This window comes from Hyposmocoma kahamanoa, unplaced genomic scaffold (genome assembly GCF_003589595.1).
Source record: "Hyposmocoma kahamanoa isolate Upper Pololo Valley unplaced genomic scaffold, ASM358959v1 67, whole genome shotgun sequence".
Classification (NCBI taxonomy): Eukaryota; Metazoa; Arthropoda; class Insecta; order Lepidoptera; family Cosmopterigidae; genus Hyposmocoma; species Hyposmocoma kahamanoa.
The window spans coordinates 3600043-3618435 of record NW_020653855.1 but is presented as its reverse complement, the minus strand read 5'-3'; the positions used below and the strand labels follow the sequence as shown (position 1 = coordinate 3618435).

The 18393-nt window shown below is 35.9% G+C and overlaps 1 protein-coding gene across 1 annotated transcript; it reads right to left on the bottom strand.

Annotated features, from left to right (window-relative positions):
- Positions 1-154: 154 nt before the first annotated feature.
- LOC113232194 (putative fatty acyl-CoA reductase CG8306) lies at positions 155-15743 on the bottom strand. The gene is made up of 12 exons (XM_026466837.1): positions 15519-15743; positions 14270-14437; positions 13231-13314; positions 11931-12076; positions 10680-10789; positions 10285-10368; positions 8766-8874; positions 7510-7626; positions 5019-5138; positions 2848-3007; positions 1623-1720; positions 155-372 (listed from the first exon to the last, which is right to left on the bottom strand). The coding sequence occupies exons 1-12, from the start codon at positions 15714-15716 to the stop codon at positions 234-236; spliced, it is 1533 nt and encodes a 510-aa protein (XP_026322622.1). The 5' UTR covers positions 15717-15743; the 3' UTR covers positions 155-233.
- Positions 15744-18393: the final 2650 nt, after the last annotated feature.

Sequence of the window (18393 nt, the reverse complement as noted above, 5' to 3'; positions counted from 1 at the left end):
TGAAATGAGCACAACACGTGACTTTAGCATTTGTCAGTTTTATTCGGCAATGCTCGTTACTTTAAAAGTCACGTGTTGCGCTTATTTAAGTGAATTCAGAACTTTAAAACGCTCCCCTGTAAACTTGGCAATTTCGACATACGATAATTTACGTAGGGGGGCTCGATATATGAACTTAATTTAATTAATCCCAGTTTAGTCTGCCGGAATCAATGTTTTTGTAAAAATTTAATTTACAAAAAGGAGTACAAAATGTAACTGACGGGAGCTGCCCACGCGCACTGCGTCATGGAGAATCCGGTGAGGCAGGAGACCAGCCACCAGCAGAGGAGTATCATCAGCATTTGCCAGATTATGTGGAAGATTAGAAGCCTGGAACAAACATAAACGTTTTAGCGTATCAAGTGACGGTAACAGGTAACAGTTCCAGAGCCACCTTAGTGACTCTCTTTTAATCTTTAAATCGCAAAGATCTGAGAGGCACTGCCCCTGAGACGTAAGTTGACAAGTCCCATGTGGCAATTTTCACCAACACCTTTACCCTTCCGAAACCAGAACGCAGTAATGCTTACAGTACTGTTTGGCGGCAGAAATAGGTTTAGTTATAGTATATTTGGTTACAGAATATTAGATCTATAGAGTCTCGCGGAAGAAGAAATACGCAACAGGTTATCGAGTTGGTATAATTTTCCAGAAGGACAGGTAAACAAAACATTTCAGTACATAATTTAAATATCAAATACCGAACCTACAATAAAAATACAACCAAATACAAAATTTAGTCCTCCGGCCGTCCGCCTACATAATTCACTTTTTTCAATCAACTTGCTATTGAATATCGTCAGAAAAATCTTGTTGACATTATTACGTGTGCAACGCGACATAACTGTGTTATATAATCTGACACTCCACCGCACCGCGCAGCTGCCTCAGAGACCGACTCAATTAAGCGGTAGGCTTGTAGTTGTGCTTTTTTAGTTCCAATGGCAGATGCGTAATAATAATTAAGTTCTATGTTACTTGCTAGGAGAACCCTACTATGCTAGTATAGTTAAGCCATCGAGTATATAACCAGAAATAAAGACGAAATAAAGGCCATACATTCATGGTAACTCATCGGTGATACATCACTTATAAACATCAACTCTCGTTTGCACTGAAATTACAAATTAGAAAGCTGAAATAGTACAGCGCCAACAACTGTCCTGTGTGTACGTCTCCGTATATTCCAAAAATATTCTGTATTTATTGTAATAAAGATAATATCTCTAACAATAGCGTGCTGCTCCATTCGGTGGTGTGGGGGGAAACAGCAAAACATCTTATTACAAAACAAAAGGAATCAAATTTCAGCGGTTATTAAATTTGAAATACGTAATTTTGCAATTTTCGTCCATTATAGCAAAGCTCAAGTTAACTGGTCGATTTGAAGTGAAACAATTGACGACACCCGTCAATTGTTTCGAATTGAAGCTGGTCAATCGGAGCGCAGTTGTCACCGTAATGATTTGGCAGAATAGTTTTCAAACAAATTAAATGACGTTTCGTCTCTATTTCTGGTTATATACTCGATGAGTTAAGTTAATACTAAAGTAAATTGAGTGTAATAAATGAAAACTTACTTGAAATCCTTATTCCTAGCTGCAGGAAGAGTTTTCTCAGTCTCTTTGTTGAGATATCGACGCACACCTCGCACCAGTATCTCTATATACTCATCCCACTGTGAATTACATAATTTTAAATTATTTGATTAAACATAATTAACTTTTAGCACCATAACTTTGACATTTACTTTAACTAACATTTACATTAACTGCCTCTGTGGCCGAACGGTTACCATGCGGCGCTGCCACGCAGAGGTCCCGGGTTCGATTACCGGGCCGGGAGAAGTATTTGTATGGCCTATATTTATTTCTCCCGTGAGTTTGGATGTAATGTATGGTTGTCTATATGTGTTTCCATAGCACTCGCGATACAGGGTTTCCCTAGTGCGGGGCTATGTTTAGAGTGTGCGTTATTATTATCATTTAATTTGAAAAAATTAAAGTGTACATCGAATTATTTTCGTGCTATATTAAATGACACTCGTGTGTTGATATTTTTAAACCAACGTAGCGGATTGGTATCTAGGTTATGGGGGTATGATTATGAAATGCTGAACAATAAACATGTCTACTATTTGAAGTCTGTCAAAGTTATTATTATTTTGCTTAACTAGTTTGTAATTTTACTTGTACAAAGATTGTCATCTGGCTATTAGTACAGTGAATTATCAATAATAAATGTAACTTTTTCAGTCGGGTTTGTCAGTCGGCGACAAAGAGGCGATTAAATTAATTTACCATTTGTAATTTTTTTTCAATTATTTCAATTTATAGGTTTGTCGAGTACAATATATACGTAAGTTTATTATGTATGTATAATAAGTGATTAGCTTTCTAGTATATTGTTCTTCTTGTTTAAGTGTAGCACCAACCTATTGTTTTTTTTCTGTTTGGCTCAATGGTTGACTGGTAGAGAATGCCTTATGGTATTAAGTCCGCCATTTGTACTTCAATATATTGTACAATAAAGTTTAAGTAAATAAATAAATACGGTTCAATCAACAAATATTCCAATTCTCGCCTCAACCAACTTCGTCAATCCGGATAATTTCCACCAAAGATGCGCTAGGAGAAAATTGAAATTTTGTGATAGAAATTTCAGTCCTCGTTTCGACGTTGTAAAAGCACCTTTAAGCAGTGCCTAGACTGGCTAATCTTTCCATCACAATGCTTACTTCAAATAGGATTTAAACGTAGCAACTTAACTCTAAACGTTGGACTAGTTTATAGTAGAACCACTTACATTTAATTCAGAGATATCGATATTGAACAGCTTCCGATCGGCGTCGCCGAGTTTCCCTTCCAGCTCCCTGGTGTTCTGGTTGTGGAAGCGCCATTCGGTGAAGATGAACTTCTCCAGGCGGTTCAGGGAGTTCCACACGTTTTTATGCAGCCGGAACAGGCTGAATATTTAAAGAACTGGTTAAAAATTAATCTGAGTTAGTTATTATTGATACAAAGACCTGCTGGCTAGACCGAGATAAGTTTCTCACAGATGGCGCTACTGTTAGGTAATTTTCAAATAGAGGAAATTTTTTCAGGAAGTTTCCGTAAAATTATAATTTGGAATACATATATTATGTTCTACGTTGAGAAATATCTATTGAAATTTTATTTAGCGTGAATTATAAAAGAAACTTGTATAGCTAAAAGAAAAACGAGATTTAAAAAATAACTTGTAATAACCACACCACCACCACTTGTTGTTGGCTCAGTAACTTCAACTGTTGACAGGTGTCAACGTCTAATGTGGAAAATTAAAGGAAAAATATGATTTTTTTCAAAATGGAATTTTTCTACGACCCAACCCTAGGTGGCGCTAACGATGTAACAAGCCACGTAGGAAAATTTGTGAGACCTGCTGACTGGGTCTCCGTTGGTTAACAGCGGTGGCCACCATCAACACATTTATTAGTTCCACTGCTGGGCACGGGTCCCCTCTCGGGCGAGGGATAGTCTAAAGCGGGTTGGGGACTTCACACCTTTTCAGAGGGTTGTGCAACGATGTTTTCCTTCCCTGAGAAGTTTCGCTTTATTATTATATTTATTAAGCATCGCCCGACAAGTCGCCGAATATCGTGACTGTTGCGTGTCGGTCTAGTCACAACCCTAGTGCACAAATAAATAATGAAGACCAAGTGTGGTCAATCTACCAACATTCATTCTATCTAAACCGGGCTTGGTGAAAATCAGCGCGACGAAACGGTTTAAAAAAAACCTTTTTGTGGCTATTAGGTACTGCAATAACAATGTTTTTTTTTCTTTTATTATTATATCATTATTTATTTTAGACTCTCGCTTCTCCGAGGGTCTAAAAGATTAATGTTGAATTGTTATGATTATTATTATTATTGTTCCTCTGTTGTTTTGTTTATATGCGTGTCTGTGCTTGTGTAATAAACAGTTTTCTTTCTTTCTTTCTAAATATATAAATAAAAATAAAATAAAAAGAGTTTATTCTTCAACACTACAACGATACATGAAAAACTTAAAATAGTGGATACATGGCTGTAATAATAATTTTATTTATTTTCTCACCACAATACAACATAATAAACATAATACAAGTGCAATATGAACTATTCTAAAGATATTGTGGGAGACTGACGCCTAAACTAGGCTCAAGGCCTGTATTTCAGGTCATCAGGTCTCCACCCCTTGGGAATAACATTTCCAATATAATTATGAAATTACAAAATTCTCTAATGCGGTAACTGTGGGATAAACAATTATAATTTTTTTTTTTTTTTTAAAGAAAAACATAAAAAACCAAAAAATTGATAAATAAAAGCGTTGAAAACTAGTGTTAGTAGGATTAGCTTATTCCTTTTAGCGATTGTGTGTTAGTATGTGTGTGTGTGTGTAGGTCTGTGTGTGTATGTTTATATTTCAACTTATTTACAATATGTATATCTACTATGTGTTAAACTATTCTGGAGCAGCCAGTAACTTTTCGGTCTCATCATAATCCAGCCCCCGCAACCATTCTGTTACTTTCTTTTTGCAAGAGTTTTTATTTAAAGGGAATATGGTCAATGTCCTATTTATATTATTATAAAGGTAGCAACCCAGAAGGCTGTGGTCAAGAAAAATGTTGTTTTCAGGCTTCACCCTGTATAAAATGTATAACGACAAGTGAAGTATATTCGTTGCTGTAGACACCGCAGTATGCAGTTTCTAATTAAATATATAATTAAGAAACCACCTCACTCACCGCAATTATACACCATTACCTACATTATACAGAAATTCCAGTTAAAATGTTTATACCAAACTACAAATAATACACGCATGATCCAGACCAGTCTGGGCACTACAACATTTTTCATACCACAACGCATAAGACTCATACCAATACATATATACCGATTGTTTTATTTATTTTAATTTAATACAGTGTGAATTAAAACTTACATGGGTCGTCCGCCAGTAATACGGAGCAGGTTATCGAGCAGTATTGCCGGAAAGAAATGAACGAAAATCGCCGACAACCGGAACAGCCATAGAGATGAAACGAACTTTAGATATGGGTACCTGTTTGCAAAGTAAACATTTATTTATTTATTATTAGGCGAGCGGTGTGAAGCTGATATGCCTATATCAAAGCTGTGTTGAATTTTTATAAAGTCCACGAATTCACAAATAGTTCTGGATCTTTTTGTTAAAGTCTTCTCCCATTGCAAGACTTAGCAAGTTGTATAATGATCATAGCGCAACAATTGATTTACACTACTTCTCGGTAACAAAAACGAAACGCGTAATGTCATCACCGTCTTGAAACTCTGTCACCTAACTTCTATTTTTTATGTTTTCACTTAGTCTTAAGATATTTCACTATTTCTTTCTGTAAGCGATTTGTATTGTTGAATTAATGTTAGTACTTTTCCTTTTGCAAGTTTTTTTTTTACTCTGTAATAATTTTATTGTGCATGTAGTATCGGTCTATAACTGATTGTGCACTTAGTTTTAAGCTTTTGCATGTATATTTCTAACTTATTGGTGTAACAATTGTTGACTGACCAAATAAATTAAAAAAAAAAAGTACACAAAACACTAGAAATTAACATAATTAACAAACTTTATGAAAAATGTTATAATAACTCCTTGTCATTAATCTAACGCATATAACTCACGCATTTACATTTTGGGTGACTTGAGATTCGTTCCGTAGTTTAGTTGGCATAGCACGGTTTGCTGGAAGACGTTGGTTCGAATCCAGCCGTAATGGAGGATTTTTTCTATGTGTTTTTTTTATTTCATATTTGTATTAATAATTATAACAAAGTAAAATAATTGTATATCGTGGTGGTCAAACATGGTGACAACCAAGTGACGGAACGAACAAATCGCGCACCTGGTGGTAAGCGACACGCCAATCCAGAGCTTTAAATCGCAAAGATCTTAGAGACACTGCCACTGTGCCCGTCACCCTGAGACATAAGTTGACATGTCCCATGCGCCTGTAATTGCACCAGCACCCTTACCCTTACAAACCGGAACGCAGTAATGCGCACATTGTCCCTTAGTAGAAATAGGTAAAGTAAGTACTACCCTGGAGAAACTCTTTAACAAGGAGCTCCTGAACCCACGAGAGAATATGGTATGGGTATCGAATCCAGGACCTTTGAGTGGCAGTCCTTTTTTTTATGTGACAATCTATGATTACACCTTTATTTTACAAATAAAAACTGCCCGATATTGCGCTTAGTGTAAAAAAAAAAGGTTCAAAAACGGAGTTACGAGATTATCAAAAGTCAACGATATGTAAATTTTAATTATATATTAAGCTGTTAAATTTCTTTAATAAAAAAGAATAATAAAAAAATATGAATTAAAAAAAATGAAATATTGATGTCTTACTTTCTCAAACTCGTATCTTATAAAGATTGATTATTCAGGAGATGACAAAATTTTATATTTATTTTTCTTATCAAGGGTGATAATTTGGATGAATTACTTTAAGAATAAGTAATAGCATCGAGTATAATATAACCAGAAATTGAGACGAAATGTCATATAATTTGTTTGAAAACTATTCTGCCATATCATTATTGTGACAACTGCGCTCCGATTGGCCAGCCCGAGTTCGAAACAATTGACGGGTGTGGTCAATGGGTGTCGTCAACTGTTTCACTTCAAATCGACCAGTTAACTTGAGCTTTGCTATAATGGACGAAAACTGCAAAATTACATATTTAATATTTAATTACCGATGAAATGTGATTCCGTTTGTTTTGTAATTAGATGTTTTGCTGTTTTTCCTACACCACCGAATAGAACAGCACGGCATTGTTCGAGATATTTATTACCTTTATTACAATAAACACAGAAAATGTTTTGGAATATACGGAGGCGGACACACAGGTCAGTAGTTGGCCTGTCTATATTTCAGTCCAAACGAGAGTTAATATTTATAAGAGCTGTATCGCTAATGTGTTACCAGGAATATATGACCCTTATTTCGTCTCTATTTCTTGTTATATACTCAATGGGTAAAAGCCAGTGTGTGAATATGTAAAATGTGATGTGAAATAGACCTGAAAAATTGATATATACAAACTTTAACTGCCTCTGTGGCCGAACGGTTACCATGACTGCCAAGCAGAGGTCCCAGGATCGATTCCCGGACCAGGAGAAATGTTTGTATGGCCTACATTTATTTCTCACGTGTATTTGGGTGTAATTTGTGGTTGTCTATGTGTGTGTCCATGGCACCCGCGACACAGGGTTTCCCTAGTTCCCTATGTTTAGTGTGTGCGTTATTGTTATTATTACAATCCATTTTTTGCATTTCAGTAACTTTGTGCTTTAAGACACGAGTTTAGAAAGTAAGGCGACGATATATGTTTTTCACTCATTAAGTAAGCTTATTTCCTTGTAGCCATGCTAAGCCAGCTGGACTTACCAAACAGCACTTTTAAGAGGGTATTTGTGTAGCAAGGCGTTCACTTGGGTATCTGCCATCACCCATTGGAACGGACGTTGAGTGGATGACGAGCAGTGGTACACCGATATACCAGACCTGGACAAGAATAAATTTATATAATAGGGTTGTTTGTAAAATACAAACATCCTCACAGGACAATATTACTAACATCATAAGCAAAAACTGAGTGAAGCCGTGGTAGCTAATGATTTGGCCTACAGTCTCTCATGCAGATTGTCGTGGGTTCGAGTCCGGACACGCACTTCTGAGTTGTTCGGGATTTATGAGCGAAATTTAATTTGAAATTTATCATGAGCTTTTCGGTGGGGAAAAACATCGTGGGCAGAGATGGGTCATGGATAAATATCATTGGGATAAATACTCAGGATAAATATAAATTTTTAGTCGATATTTATCCAAAAACGTGGACAAATATTTTTAATTATGGTTTATTATTTATATTTAATAAAACAAAGTATATTTTTAAAACACTTTGTGTACCTACACAATTATAAACATTAATTTTTTATATCATATGTTTTAATTTATAGATTTTGTGTGTGCAATGTGAAAGAGAATCCTTAGGGTATTTCAAGTCCAAACATGACTGTATTTAGTACGCAGTAGACCCCAAGACCATAAAGTCGCACTTTATTGACGCAGGATAGGTCAGTTCAAGGGTTACAGTTAATTTGATAATTTTCTGTCATTTTTTATACCACTCGACTCGAAAAACGTAGGTAGAACAGTATTGTTACATAAAAGAATGGCAAAAACGTAATTATTTAATAAAAAAATAATTTTATTATAAAAAACACAAAAAAATAATTATCCATGTTTTAGGATAAACACTCAGTAAAAACGGATATCCATCCATCCATCCATCTCTAATCGTGGACCATGGCCTAAACCGTCGTCTGAAAGGAGACCCGTGCCCAGGAGTGGGACGTATAAAAGGGATGACGATGAAGCAACAACTGTTTATGAATTGATGATTGAGACGACTTAAATTAGATGCGAGTAAAATGACTGTTCAATACGTGTGATTACAATCGATAAATATTCTATCGACTATCGACAGAATATTGATTAAGTAAAATTAGCGATCTTAAGCATTTAAGGTACTTTTATGTACCATTGTTTTTTTCCATCCTGTATTAAGAATATTCTCAACATGCAGATTTCTGACGCTGAATAAATCGCCTAGTGTTACCCACTAAGATCATCTTACTTACTTAGCTTTGGCCGCTTGCCAACCAGCGACTAGCAGCTCGTTGATCACAATGTCCACTGGTATGTAGTCAGCGATGATTTCCTTCGCTATTGGTAGACGACGGACAACGCCTGAAACCACAAAAATACAGGTAATTTTTAAAATATTAAAAACTTCTGTACTATATTACTAACATCATAAACCAACTTTTGTTCCATGACTTTTCACAAAACATAATAGATTTATCAATAATAAACTTGTAACTTTTTCTTGTAGTATCTGACACTTTTTAGATCTATATTTGGTAGGAAGTAATAAAATGTATAGCCGGGAGGCGTTCTCCTGCGGCGTACTGATTCATAAAAATATTTTGGTGTCAAGTTTTATTTCCGTTTTATTTCAATTGGAATTAAATTTATTTATCAATTATTAATACGAAATGATATTTTACAGTAGTGCAGCTTTTTTTATATAACATCTAGTAACTATATACAGGGTGTAAATTTGAGACGGGACAGCCAAGGCCAGCTACCTTAATCGTTGTAGTTACAGGAAAACGGTTCTAGAATACTATCCATGAGTTTTGAAGATATTTTGATTGGCATTCACAGATTTTGAAAAAATGGTACAGTCAGCAAGATAAAAGGCAATTTTTACAAAACTTTTTTTATGCCATTCAATCCGGTCTAAGGTAATAATCAATAGTCTCTATGGAACCAACTGAGATAAAAGTACTCGAAATGTCAAGAAATCGGTAAAATACGTGTGTGTGTGTGTGTGTGTATACACACACGCACATACACATATTATGTACATGACTATGTTAGGTTGTATGTATGAATGTATTAGGTTCGTTTGTTACATATATACATTAATATAAGTTATTATAAATGTAATATTTTCTTTAATAATTATTAATATAATTTAAATAATAATATGTAATATATAATTTATTAATATAATAATTCGCCGCGTTCGTGAATTTCGGTCACCACCATCATGTCTCGTGGTCAATAAAGTTTTAATAAATAAATAAATAAAAATTCCTTAGAACTTACAGGACTCGACCTGCGTCTGTGCCGTACCAGGGCAACCCCTCTACCAACTTACGACATGTCAGATCCAAGGAATTTTTCTTTTTATTCGTTCTTTGTACTTATTATAAAATTATTACAAAACTTAATTTAACTACGAAGGGAGCTCGTAAAGGTCGCGGAATGACGAACTCATTATATAAACGAGGTTTCAAGTTCCTGGCACCATTCGTGTCTGAATTGTCCTGCAAACAATACGCAAGTATTGTGAAACTATAGACAAAATTGAACATCGCGCCGTCATTAAATTCCTAACCTTACCACTTCATACTTTTTTTTTTTTTTTTTTTATACATGACAGGCAAATGAATTTACTTATAAAACCAGCCATCAAATGCAGGGAGGATCATTGTCTTTGTGGGCTAGTGACCCACAACTGTCGGGAGACTGTGGCAGCTGATGCTCTACACATCGACGCGGCCTATGCGAAATTCAAAAGTTGTTTACCTTTAGAAGCGCCCATAAGGAATCCCTGTGGCCCCACTTTGGAGCAGGTCCATCCGGGTACTGGTTCCTTCCACGCTGCCACGACTGAAAATTACAATAATACCATAAAATACTAACAACACGCCAAAACCACCACGGGAGATGAGGCTTAGGGGGTCTACTCTCGCTCTCCATCCGACATCAAATGCAATACGAAATCCAAATTGGCCAATCGCATTGGTTTAATATCACGTGAAACGTAGTACGCTATTCAAACCAACCAATGTGTGAAATATGACAATTAATTGATCCAATATAAACTCAAATGGACACGATGTGATCTAGGTAGTCTGTCCCCTTACACGGTTAGCCAGATTTTTTTGTTGTTGAGGCTAGATAGAAGTAAAATTACTTACTCATAGTTGGTCTAACAATGGTGCAAGGGAAGAAGTCAGCATATTTCAACACTTCATGTTCTGCTAAATGTTTAGTGAATGTATACGTGTTCGGGTGTGTCTTCAGCAACCTGGAACAACAGTTAGTGTTACAACTCAGGGGAACAGCGGTGGAAAACTCACAGTAGTACCATATTTAATTGCTTCTGTGGCCGCGCGGTTACCATGCTGGACTGCCACGCAGAGGTCCCGGGTTCCATTCCCAGGCCGGGAGAAATATTTGTATGGCCTACATTTATTTCTCTTGTGAGTCTGGGTGTAATTTATAGGTGTCTGCCTATGTGTGTGTCTATGGCACCCGCGATATAGGGATACGCGATGTGGTGCGAGGTTATGAGTGCGTGCGTTGAAAAAAAATATAATAAGACAAGTTATAGTATCTTTTTTGAAGACGGAGTAAAATGACATTTGCAGTGTTGCCAGTTTTCATAAAATTTTAAATAGTAATGTAGTTGTTGTCGACAGCATCTTTGATAAATTGTAAAGGAATGTTACCACATTTTAATGATTACTAATTGAATTATTGCCTTCATAAGATAATTCAATAAGAACAGACGGATTCGATTGTCCGTATTGAATTATAATTAAAAACTTTAAAATAGTTATTTGTTATGCAGGCTGTAAAGTTGTTGTTTGTTTTGAAACCTGAACGTAGCGAGGCTGTCAAGCCACGAGACGCAAAAACAACTTTGCTGCCGAGCGAAACACAACTTTTCACCTCACTATAGCGAGGAAAATAGTAGACGAAAAAAACAGCTGAACTATAACAAATCAATTTCAATAAACAAAACTAGTTATCGTTGTCAATTCAATGTCAGCAATAATAAGAATAGAATATACCAACAGATTGATATTACATAAAATATAATAATGTACGGCAAATCGCGTAGTTGAACGTGTCATCATATTTTTTTTATCGAAAGAAAAAAGTTAGGTACACCACAGTCCGCATCGTCAAATTCGAATTTCAGAAAAACGCTTTTGCGCGCAGGTTTCTAATGACATTTCTTTGCCTTTCCGAGCTAGTGAGGTGAAAAATATATCGTTTGATATGTATAATAATGCTTAAATTCTGTTTCGATAATTACGTAAACAGTACGTATTATCTTCAATGTTATATGTCCCCTAAAAAGTTAACCATGACTATATTGTCCGATATAACCGTGTGTACGTTCATAATGTTATACAAATGATCTGTAGAGTTACACTCACTTGCCCTCAATCTGGTCCAGGCCCTCATCAGACAAGGTTCCTACCAGTGCGATGACCTTCTCCACGTCTTCCGGAGCTTCATATATTTTCTCGTAAGCCTCCTTTAAATAAGAATTCACGTATGCCGAAGACACATGGACCACAACCTGGAAATATAATTGTGTGGCAAACTATAGTAAAACCTTCAAGACGGACAATTTTATTTCTGCACTGAACTGGAGGTCTACCACGAAATATGAAGCAACGATCGTAGATCGTGATTTGGCAGAAGTATGTGTGGATACCTTACTCAGAAACGTCAAATGACAGCTGTCGTATCGAATTGTGACATCGAATTGTGTGTGTAAAACTTACATTTATGTAGTTAAAATTACTAAAACTGACATTTATGTAGTTAAAAGTTAAAATGACTTTTCCAAATACCGCTATTCATCGCTTAGTGAATGTTACGACGTTTTAATGATTACTAATTAATTAATTGATTAATTGCTATATTGCCTTCTTAAAATATAGAAGAATAGCTTCATTTGATTATCTATATTGAATTAAAATGAAAAACTTTAAATTATGTCTCCTCTTCGTATTTTTCATTAACATGGTTCTAATATATTATACGTATGTATGAATTTACAAAAAATGACAATTCAAATGAACTTGTGCTCAGTAATTGGATGAATAATAATGTTAAATTTATTAGGTGTATACCTAAATAAAGAAACATTTTATTTTATTTTTTATTTGAAAGAAAGAAAAACGTTTATTCATTAAATTGAGTTACTATACACGCTTAAGTCTAATTCTTAGAACTAAAACAAGAAGTGACTGAGTAATTTTAGGTTAACAAGTACGTGTGCATAGTGGCGCAAAAGAAGAAAAAGATACGACTGAACAATTTGTCTATTTCTGGCGAGACAGACGCTGATTTTCTCGCTGGCACTCTTGTTAACTGAGTTTTTATGGGCACTCTTGTTAACTGACAATTTGAGGGCACTCTTGTTAACTGGCAATTTGATGGCACTCTTGTTAACTGACAATTTGAGTGCACTCTTGTTCAAACAACCATGAACACAACAATAAACATGTCTACTATTTGGAGTCAGTTTTTAAACACCGAATGAATGCTTCAATTTTATAATGTACGAGACGCCAACCCGCGTTGTGCAACGCGAGAGTATGCGAATGTGTGCGTCCGTACACGGCGCGCGGCGGGCGTGCACACATACAAGCCACACTGCTACTTTTGTATGGAGTTATCATACTTGTCTAATTATACTATGATAAAACCTAATAAAAATGTTACCTTCAAATTCTTGATCTGCTGACTCAATTCCATGACTCTTCTAGTTCCCAGGACGTTGATCTTTACTGTCGGTCTCAGGTTCTCCTGAAAAGGTAAATAAATAAACAAAACTTAACATATTTTGTCAAGAGCGCTGCATGTTCAGTATTATAAGACTTGAGGCGATTACGTTTTACCACACTTGTTGATGCGGCCCTTTCTTGTGTCGAAGGCGCTAATCAGCCGCTATCGGTTGCTTACAGTATTATGTATTTATAGCAATTATTACATGCCAATCAACCAAACCAATCACTTGATCTTATACCAGGAAATTCCTTGTTCTACAAGTACCAAAGTAACAAGTAAATAAATAATAACGCACCCACTCAACATAGCCCCGCACTAGGGAAACCCTGTGTCGCGGGTGCCATGGACACACACATAGGCAACCACAAATTACACTCAAACTCACGAGAGAAATAAATGTAGGCCATACAAATATTTCTCCCGGCCCGGGAATCGAACTTGGGACCTCAGCGTGGCAGTCCGAGATGGTAACTGTTCGGTCACGGAGGCAGCTGAATCTTTGTTATGATTCTGAAAATAAGATCGACCACACAGAAAAATTTCGTCGACCCGGTATGACTTGAACCCCACGTCCATGCTGCACCGTAGCATTGCTCTTACCAACTGAGTTATGAGTCCAGTTACTGTCGAAATTCTTGTTAAAGGTCTTTACAGTACAAAACTGTACAGATCTTTATAGTACAGATATTTGTACTGGCTTTCGGCAATTCGTCGCCGCTAGTGACATCTAGTGAGAGATTTTTGTTTAACATCCTCACCGCTGCCGATACCTTTACAGGTATCACAACTGACACAGATGGCGCTTTTCGATCAAATGCATTTATTGAGAGATCTGTGTGTTCAATTTTTTGTATTCACAAAAAAAGTCTATTATAAGTAAATGGTTCCAAATTGGCCCTGTCAGGCATTGATCTAGGGACCTTGTCATAAGACACAGCTAGTTCAACAGCTGGAATACCATCATCTAACTTACCTGAAAGTCAAGTGTGGCTGCAGAGTGTATGACGACATGAACATTATCAATCAATGTTGTACGATCCTGTGGACTGAGCCCAAGATTATCCTCGCCCACGTCACCTGCCACTGGCACAAGTTTCTTGAAGACATCTGTTGAGTTTGTCTCTAACAACTTCTCGAACACCTGCAATCCAAACAATAAAATTTTGTTTAATCACACACATTCAAAAAAGCTCTACTTAAAACAAACACTTTCTTTATTAGATAACTTCAAATCAGCAAAAGAAACGAGGAAACAAACCACATACAAACAGGATGTTTTTATGAAAGTTCACACTGCTACCATCAGAACAAATACACTACCAACAAATCTCCCCACAATATGAGTTGACATAGCAAAAGTGAAGCTTCCTTCACTCGGTGCATTCAACGGACCATATTAGTTCAGTACATTACAATTTAACGGTCACACTAATATGTATCTACAAGTAATTGCAAAACCAAATACAAAGATCCAACCAACAAAAACATAGACGAATTCGTGAGGTCTGCTGGTTCATTCTGCTGCCTAGTTGGCATAGTATCTGGTACGGTTTACTAGAAGACATCGATTCGAATCTGACTGGATGGAAGGAATTTTTACTAAGCGTTCGCTTTGTTTTAATAATTGCACCTGCAAGATTCTAATTGACCATAACTTACAATTATGAGCAAAATGTACTATTTACATCATTGTATAGAAAGAAATTCTGAAACAAAACAATTTTTAAATTCGTACTTTATTAAAATGGAGATACCAGTCTTGCTCATGGTGTCGTTTGCAATAAATTTTTTATTATTTTCACAAAACTACATAATCTTTTTACTTAGTCACATAACACTTAAAAGAAGTTTGTGTTTTACAAGTAATTATTTTTTACTCGTAAAATAAATATTTTGTACTTAGAAAATTTATACCAAAATTTTTTAAGGTTGTATCGAATACCAATTTACACCAAGGTTGTATCGAAGCCCCATTTTGTGTTGTTGCAGTGAATAGACAGCATCAACATAAAATATTTATGGCTCTAATTAATAAAAACAAGGATTGTAAATTAATAAAAAAAATCACTCCGGGAGCGTCCATTGTCCACATAGAAGGAGTCTAAAATTACATGTTACATCCAGACTGTTTAGTGTACTACTAAACATAGTTAACATAAATATTAGAACGGTACTTTTTTAAATATGATTGTATCAAAGGTTATTGGAAACAATGCACTTACCGGGTTTGTACGAAACTCCTCCAGTCGCTCTGTTATTTCTTTACCTTTCTTCGGTCTCATTAATAAGTACAATTTGCCAGAATCAGGAATCGTGCGGAGAATCTTCTCTATCAAACATAATCCGACAAAGCCGGTACCTCCTGTTATGAAAAAGTTTTTGCCCGCATAGAACGCACGGACTTCACTTTCTTCGAGCATTTTAGACGGTTTTCACTTATGAACAAGCTGTAAAGAAGAAATTTCCATTTAAGCTACACTTTTTACTAAAACTTTAACGCGTTTGCGAATACAAAATATTAATACTCGCAAATATAAATCAGGGGTCTCGATCTCCGTCCGAAACAATTACTGTTAAATAAGTAATATTCGACAAAATTAAAAGACAAATATCAAGTATGAAGCTTCATTCGCTTCACGCATCTTTTCATTTGGTCAAGTATTACTTATTTGGCAGTAATTGTTTCGGACGGAGGACGAGAGTAGAACCCCAGATACAAATGCAAAGCACAACAACAACAACCAGTGTTGCCAGACTTTTGAGAAGTTATTAATTTGCCAATTTATGTGTGTTAAGTAGTCGATACTGGCCCAAGCCTTAAAATCCGTAAAAATCAAGGAAAACAAGTCTACAATTCTGCTTGCTGCCGAACATTAGGGACTGACAACAACCAAGGTGCCAGGTTGCCATTTGTATTTGAATTTGTTTTTAAACCGTCTAAAACGGCTCATTCACTGTATTGGCAGTCCGCCACACAGGCAGAAAACGGTTGACACCAGTGTTGCCAGATTAGGTCACTTTTCTCCATTTAGGCTACTTCCGAGGGGTTACGCGGCGATTAAAAAGTGATTGGCGACTTGACGATATTTAGGCTATGTTTGAAATAGGAAAACGCGATTTTAGGCTACTTAATAAAATGTCTGGGAAATTACAATTTTTTTTTGTAATTTGTAAATTTTTTTGTTGTAGTTTTAAAATAACCACAGACATATCTAAATAGAAACAGCAATTTGTATGAAAACCAAGCGTGTCACATTTTTTGTACCCACTATGACGTCACAAGAACTCTTTAGTGATGGATATCTCCTTACGCTCGCTCTAAATCGATTAATTACGCGTGTTTCCGCGTATTCCGTTCAATTAATCGACTCTCTTTGCATTATACATATTTTTTGTATTACTCGTACTACATATCCGGCAATGTATGTAATTATTTACTCACTATATTCGGACATTCGAGGCAACATGTTGCAAAAATTATCGAATTACAGATACTAATGATAATAGATACTACAAAACTGAAAAAAAAGGAAACGTTACAACAAAAGAGTTATAGAATATTTTTATAATATTGGTAAGGTCATAATAATTTTCATTCCTTTGGTTTCAATATTGATCAGAATCTATAACAGTGTTGCCTAACGTATACGTCACTAAATGTTAAATTGGGCCAAAAAAAATTACAAGCGGCCGTACCACGAACGAAACTGAATGCATTACACAAAAGTGCGTTTGTTCGATATTCATGGCGTATTAACAAAGGATCACAAATACCGCACCTAGTAAAAGCCGCAATGTATTACAAATATGAGGTATACACTCGGTTGCATATTTGTTTTCTCGAAATTCATATACCTTAAAGCCAAAATAATTGTTTTTAAAATAAATTATGCATCTTCTGATTACAAAATCACTTGTCAGTGGAAGGAAATGTCTCTGTTTACCCGTTTACCCACAGTTATGGTGCTGTTGCAGTTTATAATGGTACAGTTATGCATTTTTCGCGTTTTCGACTGGTGTTTATCTATGATAATGGTCGAGCACGTTCTGGAGCTAAGCTCTGCAGCGGCAACTAAGTGACACTTACTTTGGGCACGCGAAGTACGTGCATTTGCGGCGTCTATCTAGATATAATTATGTCTTGCTGGCTTGGGCGAATAACGGCTACTTAACACACATAAACTGGCGAATTAACTTCGCAAGTCTGGCAGCACCACTGGTTCACACACTATCCTGCGTGGGATTCGCTCTTGGCCTTTTGGAGGGAAACGTGTCGTTTTTATTTTGACTTTCAATTATTTTGTGAAATCTAGTTTAAAGTGGAATAGGATAGTGCTATTGTGCCTTAATCGAAGATTAGAACGCGAAATTATACGAATCTCGAACTAAAATACCCGTATCGGTCCTTCTAAGGAATCCTGAGTCAATCCAAGCACGCCGCCTCAAATTGCCTATCCTCTTTGTGGTGGCCATGTTTACAGAAATATAATTAAACGTTTATGTTTTCGGCTGAAGGACTTTGTTTCCATGGCCAGCAATAAATTTAAAAAAAAAAAACTATCCTGCGTGGGGAATGGGGATTCGCTCTGGGCCTTTTGGAGGGAAAAGTGTCGTTTTTATTTAGACTTTAAATTATTTTGTGAAATCTAGTTTAAAGTGGAATAGGGTAGTGCTATTGTGCCTTAATCGAAGATTAAAACGCGAAATTATACGAATCTCGAACTAAAATAACCCGTATCGACCCTTAAAGGAATCCCGAGTCAATCCAAGCATGCCGCCTCAAATTGCCTATCCTCTTTGTGGCAGCCATATTTACAGAAACATAATTAAACTTCATGTTTAATTATGTCTTATATCTTCATGCACGTTGTAAATAATCAAATTGTTGAGTATCAGGTCAATGACCTTACTACCTTTATGCTTTTTTTAAAAATTATAATTGGTTTGTTAATGTGTATAATGTTTTAAAATATATTTAGTAACTTTTCAGCAGTGGACCTCTTCCGGCTGATATGATGACGACGAACTTTTAAAATGCCTATACTACTAAATCTATGGCCTATACCATAGATTTAGTATATATACTAAATCTATGGC

Excerpts from the sequence above, each read along its gene's own strand:
- LOC113232194 (XM_026466837.1), bottom strand. The coding sequence starts at position 15,716 with ATGCTCGAAGAAAGTGAAGTCCGTGCGTTCTATGCGGGCAAAAACTTT. Across the intron at positions 5,139-7,509 it reads CCTCTTAAAAGTGCTGTTTG|GTACCCATATCTAAAGTTCG; the intron begins GTAAGTCCAGCT and ends CTTTGCAAACAG. Across the intron at positions 3,008-5,018 it reads ATTACTGGCGGACGACCCAT|CCTGTTCCGGCTGCATAAAA; the intron begins GTAAGTTTTAAT and ends TTAAATATTCAG.